Source organism: Salvelinus sp. IW2-2015, unplaced genomic scaffold (genome assembly GCF_002910315.2).
Source record: "Salvelinus sp. IW2-2015 unplaced genomic scaffold, ASM291031v2 Un_scaffold2566, whole genome shotgun sequence".
Lineage (NCBI taxonomy): Eukaryota > Metazoa > Chordata > Actinopteri > Salmoniformes > Salmonidae > Salvelinus > Salvelinus sp. IW2-2015.
In genome coordinates, this window is record NW_019943877.1 from 63738 (window position 1) to 75535 (window position 11798).

At 45.1% G+C, this 11798-nt stretch overlaps 1 protein-coding gene across 1 annotated transcript in view; it reads right to left on the bottom strand.

Annotated features, from left to right (window-relative positions):
* Positions 1-1334: 1334 nt before the first annotated feature.
* The window catches only part of LOC112074299 (solute carrier organic anion transporter family member 2A1-like), a 32155-nt gene continuing 21691 nt past the window's right edge, over positions 1335-11798 (bottom strand). Inside the window, exons 5-8 of the mRNA XM_070440462.1 lie at positions 3962-4125; positions 3418-3482; positions 2564-2684; positions 1335-2062 (exon numbers count right to left, since the gene is read on the bottom strand). Coding sequence (XP_070296563.1) covers positions 1942-2062; positions 2564-2684; positions 3418-3482; positions 3962-4125 — 471 coding nt within the window. The 3' untranslated portion in view covers positions 1335-1941. The remainder of the gene's footprint in view (positions 2063-2563; positions 2685-3417; positions 3483-3961; positions 4126-11798) is intronic.

The window sequence follows — 11798 nt, forward strand, 5'->3', positions numbered from 1 at the left end:
AGGGATACTGAACCCTTCCCCCTGTGGATAACTGAACCCCCTTCCCCTGTGGGGATACTGAACCCCCTTCCTGTAGGGATACTGAACCCCCTTCCCCTGTGGTGATACTGAACCCTTCCCCGTGTAGGGATACTGAACCCCTTCCCCTGTGTGGATACTGAACCCCCTTCCGTTGTAGGGATACTGAACCCCTTCCCCCGTGTAGGGATACTGAACCCTTCCCCGTGTAGGGATACTGAACCTCCTCCCGTGTAGGGATACTGAACCCCCTTCCCCCGTGTAGGGATACTGAACCCCTTCCCTGTGGGGATACTGAACCCCCTTCCCCGTGTAGGTACTGAACCCCTTCCCCGTGTAGGGATACTGAACCTTCCCGTGTGGGGGATACTGAACCCCTTCCCCGTGTAGGATACTGAACCCCCTTCCCCGTGTAGGGATACTGAATCCCTTCCCCCTTGTAGGGATAACTGAACCCCTTCCCCGTGTGGGGATACTGAACCCCTTCCCCTGTAGGGATATCTTGAACCAACTTTCCCCGTGTGGGATATTGAACCAACTTTCCCGGTGGGTATTTGAAGACCAAGACTTCCCGTGTGGGGATATTGAACCAACTTCCCCGTGTGGGGATATTGAACCAACTTCCCCGTTGTGGGGATATTGAACAACTTCCCCGTGTGGGGATATTGAACCAACTTCCCGTGTGGGGATATTGAACAACTTCCCCGTGTGGGGATATTGCACCAACTTCCCGTGTGGGTATTGCCCCCACTTCATCCATCCGTGTGGGATATTGAACCAACTTCCTCGTGTGGGGATATTGAACCAACTTCCTCGTGTGGGGATATTGAACCAACTTCCTCGTGTGGGGATTATTGAACCACTTCGCTCGTGTGGGGATATATTGAACCAACTTACCCGTGTGGGATATTTGAACGCAATTCCCCGTGGGGGATTATGAACCAATTCATCCATCCGTGTGGGGATATTGAAACAACTTCCCCGTGTGGGGATATTGAACCAACTTCCTCGTGTGGGGATATTGAACAACTTCCTGTGTGGGGATATTGAACCAACTTCCTCGTGTGGGGGATATTGAACCACTTCCATCCATCGTGTGGGGATATTGAACCAACTTCCCGTGTGGGGATATTGAACAAGTCCTCGTGTAGGATATTGAACCAACTTCTCGTGTGGGGATATTGACAACTTCCTCGTGTGGGGATATTGAACCAACTTCCTCGTGTGGGGATACTGAACCATTTCTTCCATCGTGTGGGGATTTGAACCACTTCCCGGTGGGGATATTGAACCAACTCTCCTCGTGTGGGTCCGTGTGGGGATATTGAACCAACTTCCCCGTGTGGGGATATTGAACCAACTTCCTCGTGTGGGGATATTGAACCAACTTCCTCGTGTGGGGATATTGAACCAACTTCCTCGTGTGGGGATATTGAACCAACTTCCCCGTGTGGGGATATTGAACCAACTTCCTCGTGTGGGGATATTGAACCAACTTCCTCGAGTGGGGATATTGAACCAACTTCCTCGTGTGGGGATACTGTAGGAGTGTAGGATAGTCGAATGGGAGCTATAATGTCCTGCATGAGGGTTATAGTATCTTTACCAGAGCTGGAGTGTCCTTCAGTGCTGAGGTTACTCCAACAGGAGGATCAGCTGGGTTTGAGAATACGTTAAGCAGACCGTTGAAACATTCTATGGTTGAAAGGCATAGTGGACTTTGCCCACTGGCAGTTGATAGGTTGAGTCTCTTCTCTCATGTGAGACAGGATAGGTGGATCAGGTGGGTAAAGGAGAGCACATTCAGACAGAAACCTCAGCAGACTGTCGAAAGGAACAGTAGTGGGCCTGAGACTACTCTTTACAGTGAGATGGGAGAGAGAGAACAGAGTGGGGAGCCAGGGAGGTCAGTTGTATCCCAGATCAGAGTGGTCCATCAGGCCTCTTCTCCAGGCTGTACTCCCTGGTCCTCAGGACCTTCCAGCCCACCACCCCAAGCAGGAAGATCCCCATCACCTTGAAGCCCACCTGTAGACCCAGGTACCTGTAGAGATACGATAAGGCAGGAGGGTTAGAGCTAGTTTAGCATGACTGTAAATATCACATTCCCACCTGTAGACCCAGGTACCTGCAGGGAAATCAATCAACCAATCAGTCAACCAATCCAGTCAACCAACCAACCAATCAATCAACCAATCAGTCAACCAATCCAGTCAACCAACCAATCAATCAACCAATCACCAACCAATCAGTCATCCAACCAATCACCAACCAACCAATCAACCAATCAGTCAACCAACCAACCAATCACCAACCAATCAATCAATCAATCAGTCAACCAACCACCAATAAATCAATCAACCAATCAGTCAACCAACCAATCACCAACCAATCAATCAACCAATCAGTCAACCAACCAATCAGTCAACCAATCCAGTCAACCAACCAATCACCAACCAATCAATCAAGCAATACATTAATCAATTAGTCATTCTAACTTGTATGAATGAGGCGTGACAATAGTTACATCAGACATTGTTCTTACCTGTTCCTCAGGATGTTATTGTCATAGTAACCACAGCCCAGCCGGCTGGTACAGGCCTGTTTCCACCAGATACAGGAGCTGTCGATGACAATGCCGAACAGGGCTGGGGCTGGTAACCAGGCTAGAATAGAGGAGGATCACACAATACATCACATTATATACAGGATCTGAGGATGGTCATGTTGAACAGGGCTGGTAACCAGGCTATTTAATATTATATACAGGAGTTGAGGGTGGTCATGTTGAACAGGGCTGGTAACCAGGCTATTTAATATTATATACAGGAGTTTAGTATGGTCATGTTGAACAGGGCTTGTAACGCAAGGCTCTTTTAATATTATATTATATTATTCAGAGTGGGGAGGTCTGTTGACAGGGCTGGTAACCAGGCTATTTAATATTATATACAGGAGCTGGGGATGGTCATGTTGAACAGGGCTGGTAACCAGGCTATTTAATATTATATTATATTATATACAGGAGCTGAGGACGGTCATGTTGAACAGGGCTAGTAACCAGGCTATTTAATATTATATACAGGAGCTGGGGATGGTCATGTTGAACAGGGCTAGTAACCAGGCTATTATAATACAATAATATGGACATTATCTTAGACATAACTCTAAACATTAACACTGTTCTTAGAAAATAACGGCATTTCAATATAGTTCACATCAGTTGTCATCCACTAGAGGGCACTGTAACACTACATTGACGGATGATAAAGCCGGGTCATATCCTAGAAGACGGGTCATATCCTGGAGCGGTGGATTTGATATATCATTATATTCCATTGTGTGTTGTTTTAGCAACATCTGTCTTTATAAAGAAGACATCTAAAAGAGGACACTTACCAAGCACTCTCATGAGCAGAAACTGGACTCCTATGGCAAAGGATTTGTCTTCATGGGGAACAGTTCTGAAACAATTCAAGCAAAGAAAGATAGATTACATTTTTAAAAATTATAATGTTTTAGCTTAAATATGTTAAATATGTTAAACATGTTCATTGTTTTCTTCTCTATGGTCTTTGTGCTACTTATGAGGAGTATTCCACATCAAATCAAATTATAATGAACAATTAAATTAAATTACACTTTATCCAGACATTATTTAGCTGAGGACCATCATATATTCAGTACCAGTCAAAAGTTTGGACACACCTACTCATTCAAGGGTTTTTCTTTATTTTTTACTATTTTCTACATTGTAGAATAATAGTGAAGACATCAACACTATGAAATAACACATATGGAATCATGTAGTAACCCCCCCAAAAAAGTGTTAAACAAATCAAAATCTATTCCATCATATAGATGGGGTTGTGTGTCAGAGAGAGAGAGGTTACCTGAGGACCATCATATAGATGGGGTTGTGTGTTAGAGAGAGAGAGGTTACCTGAGGACCATCATATAGATGGGGTTGTGTGTTAGGGAGGCGATCAACCCGGCCAGAGAGATGAGGAACATGACAGGAAGCAGGAAGTGAGGACATTGGTTGGGGCATGGTCCGGGGCGGGCAGTACCCCGGCTGTCAGCTGTACAGACACAGTCTGTGTACTCCTACAGCAGAAGAAGAACACAGGAGACACCAGTGTCAATATATAAAAGATAGACAACATATACAGTATGCCATACATTTCTCAGATTCAAGAAGCAAATTGTACAACATGACTTGTTTTCAATTAAGACAACGGCTAAATTGTGAACGATCGATACCCTGTACTGATTTCAAAGTTCTGTAATTAACGTTAACTACAGTTAACTCTTGGTCTGAATTGAAGACTAACTAATTTCAACTAGTCAACATAATGGCCATGCATTGACTATTGTATAAACACTAAGTCAATTTAACTATGAGCCTTGCAACAGTGTTTTTACTTGTGGATTACTCTACTACTGCAACATCTACACGTGGTTTATCTCCACTTAAAACACTTCCTGTGTCCCAGGGCTGATTACAGACGGATCGGACCGGGCCATTGATTGTTAACCATCCGTATCGTGTAGTTGCACTGTAGGTAGAGAGACTGTAGCACAGTCAGACACATAGCGCTATGTCTGGCTGGCTGCCTTGCTGACCCAAAGACTCCTAGACTGGGTTTAATCAGTTTAACCCGTTGAAGATTTAGACCTTACAGATGTAGAATCTTAATTTGACCCGTTTCTTACAGTAGGAACATACCAGGCATGGCCCTGCAGTAACAGGAAAATGTGAACTATTTTGTGGATTATAATTAATGGACATTTTTGTAAGGGGGTTGATACAATTCCATTGATTGGGCCTCGTGTTGATGTTGCTTTGTCTAGTCTTGTCACTTTTGGCACGACTGCATGTGTTTCACCTCGCTCTCTGTCAGTCTTGACACAGTTCTGACTAAGTTTCTGTAGTTGATTTTTTAAATTACACAGAGCTTCTAGGTGAGGTCATGAGCGACTACGAAGGCAGCAGGAGCATTTTCAATCTCATTCGGTAAAAAAAAGAAGTCTGGTGAATACCACTCTCTGCCACAACGCGATCAACCGTTACATCATTGTGAAGGCTCTCTGACGGAATCTGAAAGCTTACATTCTAGCGCTTCACCTTTTCGATATTACCTCTTATGCGAACAATAAATTGGAGCCTTGTGAACTTTGTAGAAGACAACGTTAATTAACTAAGGCCACTTGTGGATCTCTAAGACCAATAAGGGCTACTGGTTTGGCGCTGTGCACTGTGAAATTCCAAACATAAGGGATGTTGTTACGACAGTACCACCATCCAAACAGACGGCTACTGAACAACATATACCAATAACAGGAACTGGTCTTTACCCCATAACCCCATAACCCATATCCTCGGTTTGTCTTCTGTTATGCTGGTTTGGGCACTGGAGCCCACCTCCTGCTGATCCGTAATTTTAACTCACTCCAGAAGCTCATACTGCAATGATACTTAACTCACCCAGAAACTCTGCTGATTCCGAACTTAACTGCACCCACGAGCTGCTTAATTGACTGATGACTTAAACTCACCCAGAGCTCTAGTCTACTGATGAATTTAACTTCAACCGAGCTCTACTGGATTCCGCATTAACCTCACCCAAGCAACTCTCTGCTGCCTGCACTTACTCACGCCGTTAAGAGACTGCTGCTGCTGAACGTTAACTTCACCCAGATTTACTCTTGCTGGATGACCCTTACTCACCCAGAGCTCTACTGATGAGCTTAACTTCACCCAGACGCTCTCACCTTGATGAGCTTAAATCTCACCCAGAGCTCTGCTGATGAGGCTTAACTCACCCAGACTCTATCTGATGAAACTTTAACTCACCCAGAACTCTGGCTGATGAACTTAACTCACCAGAACTCTGTGATGGAACTTAACTCACGCCAGAGCTTCTACTGTGAGCTTAACTCACCAGAAGCTCTAGCTTGGATGAGCTCTAATCTCACCCCAGAGCTCCTCGCTGATGAGCTTAACTCCCACAGAACTCTACTGATCAGAACTTCCACTCACCCAGAACCTCCGTGGATCCCGCGCTTAACTCACCCAGTAACTCTGCTGATGAGCTTAACTCCCAGATAACTTCTACTGATCTGAACTTAACTCACCCTAGAACTCTTGCGCTGATCGAACTTAACTCAACCAGAGCTCTAACTTGATAAACTTAACTGCACCCAGAACTTCTACTGATGAACTTACTCACCCAGAACTCTGCTGGATGTAATTACACTCACTCCAAGACACCTCTATTCTGATGAACTTAAACTCCCAGCCAGCTCTAATACTCGGATGAACCTTTACCACTCACCAGAGCTCTTACTGATAAACTTCTCTACAGCCAACTCTACCTGATGGAACTTAAACTCACCCAGAACTCTGCCTGACCATGAACTTAAACCCTCACCCACGCCAACTCCCTACTGATCGAACTTAACTCACGCAGAACTCTGCTGTATGAGCTTAACCTCTACCCAGAGCACTCTGCTGATCGACTTAACTCCCCAGAACTTCCTACCTGTATGAACTTAACCTACCTCCAGAACTCTAACTGTTATCGAAGCTGTACTTCACCCAGAGTTCGTCTACTGGTGAGCTTAACTCAGCCAGAGGCTCTACTGATCGAGCTTTAACCTCATCCCATGTTACTCTGCTTGATTTCGAGCTTACTCACCCAGCAACTCTGCTGCATTTGAGCTTAACTGCACCCAAGCAACTCTACTGAATGAACTTAAACTCACCCAGAACTTCTGCTTGATGAGTCTTACTCATCCAGAAACTCTGCTGAATTGAGCCTTAACTCACCCAGATACTCTACTGCATGAGCTTAACTCACTCCAGACTCTGGCTGTGATCGCAATATACCCTTTATTTAAGATCGTGGAAAGGCCCTTGATGTACTGAGCTGAGCCGAGCCTAGCTAGCCCTGTACTCATCTGCCTTCTTAGGCATTTTTATTTTTATTATTTTTTTCTATTTCACCCTTTATTTAACCATGGGTAGGCTAGTTGAGAAACAAGTCTCATCTTACAACTGCGACCTGGGGCAAGAATAAAGCATAGCAGTGGTGAAACAGACAACAACACAGAGTTACACATGGAGTCACCATAAACAAGTCAATTACACAAGTAGGAAAAAAAAAAATGGTTCTATCATACAGTTTGTGTGGCAAAAAGGCATGAGGGGTTAAGGGCGTCAAATAAAAAAATAGGCCTCCCCACAATAGGAGAAAGGAAAACAAGCGAAATCATACAATTTTAAGGCAAGATTAACTACTGGAGTGATAAATGCATCAGATGAGTATGTGCAAGCTAGAGATACTTGGGTGTGCAAAAGAGCACAACAGTATTCATAACAACAGTAAGGGGATGTTAGGTAGGTAAAGGTTGGGTGGGCCTGTTTACAGCATGGACTCATGTACAGCTCAGCGATGCGTGTTTAGGCTGCTCAATTAGCAAGATGTTTAAAGTTGGTGAGGGAATAAAAGTCTCCAACTTCAGCGATTTTTTTGGGCAATTCGTTAGGCATCCACCATAGTTGCTGAAACGCGTGCTGGGAAATTTGGGTCGAACATGACAGAGCAATATCTGAGCGCAGCTGCAGCACCAATAATTGTGGAAATAAATGGTATATTACTCTATTGTGACACCCTAACCCAATTCTCTACACATTCTCTCCCCTCCCACAGGTCCTCTGGCAAGCCAACTGTTATTCCAACTGCTCCTGTCCTGCTAACGCACTTTAATCGCGTGTGTGGAGTCTGACTAACATCGAGTACCTGTCTCCCTGCCTTAACGCAGCTCGGCAAGTAGTATCAAGAAGACCCTCAAGAACAAATTCAGGGTTCTGTAGGTTGGGCCATTTCAATCTGCAGGCTCTCTGATCGAGTGCAGCATCTCACATGGCTGGGGCTTTGATTGCAGAAAAGATAGGCGTCAAAATGTAGTTGAGGGAAGTAATGTATGGCCATAACTGTACCATGGTAATGTTAGCAGATGTAATTGGATCTGTATTTGGTCACGCCGTAAGTCGCTGTCAGGCAGGAATGCAAACTTCTGGTTGTAAAGTTACTACTTAGTCATTCTTGGGGGATATCCTTGTACTTTACTATTTAATATTGTTTGACAACTTTAACTTCTCACTACCATTCCTAACAGAAAATAATCGTACCTTTTTTTACTCCTATAGCATTTACCCTGACACCCACAACGTACTCGTTACATTTTTGAGTGCATTTTGACGGTGCTTAGCAGGAAAGGACAATACAGGTCTGAATTAAGCACGACTTATCCAGACGACACATGCCTGGTCATCCTCACTAGCCCACACCTTGGTCTGCTCTGGGTGGAACCTCACTAACAGAGAACACCCTGGGTTCATTCCCTACTGCCTCTTGCTCTGGAGGACTCTACTAAACAGGAGAACAGCGTCTCTGGTCATCCCTACTCGCCTCTGATTCTGGTGGACTTCACTCAACAGAGAACATCCTGGTCATCCCTACTGCCTTCTGATCTGGTGAGACTCACTAAACAGAGAACTATCGCCTGTCATCCTACTGCTCTGATCTGGTGGACAGCTAATATAACCAGAGAACCATGCATCCGTCTATCCCTATCTGCCTCTGTTGACTGGTGGACTCACTAAACACGAGAAACATCCCTGGTCATTCCCTACTACGCTCTGATTGGTGAGACAACTAACGACGAAGCATCGCTGGTCATCGCCTATTGCCTCTGATTCTGGTTGGACTCACTAAACAGGAGACATCCTGGTCTCCTACTGGCTACTGATGCTGGTGGACGTCATTAAACAGAGAAATCCCTGGTCATCGCGTACTGAGCCTCTGATCGGTGTGACTCACTAAACAGAGGAACTCCTGGTCATCCTACTGCCTCTCTATCTGGTGTACTCCCATTACAGAGAACACTCCCTGGTCATCCTACTGCTCTGACTTGGAGGACTCAGCTAAACCAGAGAGTAACAGTCCCTGGGTCATCCCTATACTCGGTCTGATCTTGGGAAGGAGGCTGCACTGAACAGAGGAGACATGCGCTGTATCCCGTACTGCATTGTGCTGATTGTGGTGGACTACTGGAGAACGAGAATCATCCTCTTGGTCATCCTACTCGCTCTGATCTGGAGGACTCACTAAACAGAGAACATCTGGTCATACCTACTGTTTTGCTCTGATAACTGGTGGATCACTAACACACGATGTAAGATCCCTGTCATCGCTTACTGCTCTGTTCTATCTGGTTGGACTACAACCAGGAAATCTGGTCATCTATCCTATCTGAGAGTCAAAAGTCCCCTGGTTCAGTCCTACTCCTCTGATTCTGTTGGACCACTAACGAAAATCGCGTCATTACTTACGTTCCTGATCGGCACGTCTAAACAGCGAACTCCTGGTCATCCCTCTGCTCTGATCTGGTGGACTCACTAAACAGACGAACTCCTGTCATCCTACTGCCTCTGATCTGGTCTGGACTCACTTAAAAACATACTTTGTTTGTAAATGATGTCTAAATTATGTTGAAAGTATGCCCTGGCTATCCGTAAATTAAAAACAAGATGGTGCATACTTTATTGCTTTAATATAAGGAATTTTAAATGATTTATACTTTTACTTTGATACTTAAGTATACTTAAAAACCACAATACTAATAGACTTTCTCCAAGTAGTATTTACTGGGTGACTTTCACTTTCACTTGGAGTCATTTTCTATTAAGGTATCTTTACTTTTACTCAAGTCAGTATTGTTACCGTGGGGTAACTTTTCACTTGAAGTCATTTTCTATTATAGGGTATCTATCTCTCTGTCAACAATCTACAACTACTACCCGCGTTCGCACATACCCCAGGGTACCGTTTTCTACCAAATAGTATCATCGCCTATCAGGGCGGAGGAGGAATGGGACAAAGAGAGAGAATAGATTTAGTAGCAATATATACTGGTCCTATGCTCTTTTCTTATAATAGGTATAAATGAGTGGGGTTCTCATTCCAAGTCGCAAACGCTTACCCCTCCTGGCAGTACACCGCACCACTTGATCTCTCCCCTGCCAGATGATTAAAATCTAACTTGAGTAAACACAGTACAGATAAATCGACCCCTTACCATACCGACACAACCTGCACCTCCCCACCAGTGGATAAAGCTGCGCTCCAGTCCCCCGTCAAATAGCTACTTGAGTAAAGTCTTTAGTAATCTTGGTTTTTTAAAATAAATACTTAAGAATCCAAAAGTAAAAGTATAAATCAATCTTTAAATTCCTTATAATTAAGCAATAAAGAGCGGCATTCTGTTCCTAATTTAGATAGCAGATATTTCACAAATTGACAACAATAAAAAGTATGTTTTAGTGAGGTCCAAATCATGCATCCAGATCAAGGAGTAGGTGATGACGCAGGGATGTTCTCTGTTTTAGTTGAGCACTCAGATCAGAGGCAGTAAGGGATGACCAGGGATGTTCCTGTTTTAGTGAGTCCGATCCAGATCAGAGGATAGTAGGATGCACCAGGGTGTTTCTCCTGTTTTAGTTGAGTTCATCTCAGCATTAGAGGCAGTCAGGGATGACCAGGGCTGTTCTCTGTTTTAGTGAAAGTCCTCCAGATCAGAGTGCAGGTAGGGATGACCAGGGATGTTCTGCTTGTTTAGTGAGTCCTCCAGATCAGAGGCCAGTAGGGATGACCAGGGATGTTCCTCTGTTTAGTGGTCCCTCCAGATAGAGGATAAGGCCGATGACCAGTGGATGTTCTCTGTATAGTGACGTCTCCAGATTACAGAGGCAGTAGTGGACTGACAGCGGATTCTTCTCTGTCTTAGTGAGTCACCAGAGTAGAGGCGTAAGGAGGATGACAGCGGATGTTCTCTGTTTAGTGATGTCTCCAGATCAGAGGCAGTAGGGATGACCGGGATGTTCTTGCTGTTTAATGAGTGCCACCCTAAGCTCAGTAGGCAGTCGGGATGACGCCCAGGGATGCTTCTCTGTCTTTAGGTGGAAGGTCCACCAGATGCAGTAGGTCAGTAGGGATGACCAGCGGCATCCGTTCTCCTCGCTTCTTCGCTGGAGCTCCACCAAGATCACGAGGCAGTAGGGATGAGCCAGGGGCTGTTCTCTGTTTAGTGAGTCCACCAGAATCAAGAAGGCGACGTCAGGGATGACCAGCGGATGTTTCTCTGTTAGTGAGTCCAACCTTCAGATTCAGAGGGCAGTAGCGGATGACCAGGGACCATGTTTCTCTGTTTAGTGGAGTTCCTCCCAGATCAGTAGGCGTAGGGATGGACCAGTGGATGCCTTCCTCTGTTCCTAAGTGAGTCCAGCCAGATCCAGAAGGCGTAGGCGAAATGAGCCACGGGATGTTCTCTGTTTAGTGACCGTCGCACCAATCAGTAGGCCGTAGGTGATGACTTTCAGGGATGTTTCTCTGTTTAGTGAGTTTCCACGCAGATCAGAGTTGCAGTAGGATGACGCAGGGGAGTGTTCTCTGTGTTAGTGAGTCCACCCAGAATGCAGCAGGCGTAAGGGATGAGCCGGAGGCGCTGTTCTCTGTGTTTAGTTTGAGTCCTCCAGATCAGAGGCACGCTAGGCGATGACCAGGGGTGTTTCGTTGTATTCAGTGAGTACACCAGATCAATGAGGCAGTGTAGGGGTAAGTTGGAATAACCACAGGGATGGTTCTCTGGATAAGGTGTGTTAATTACGAATTCCTTTACTTCTGTCCTGCTAGTCACATCAAAATATGCACTGC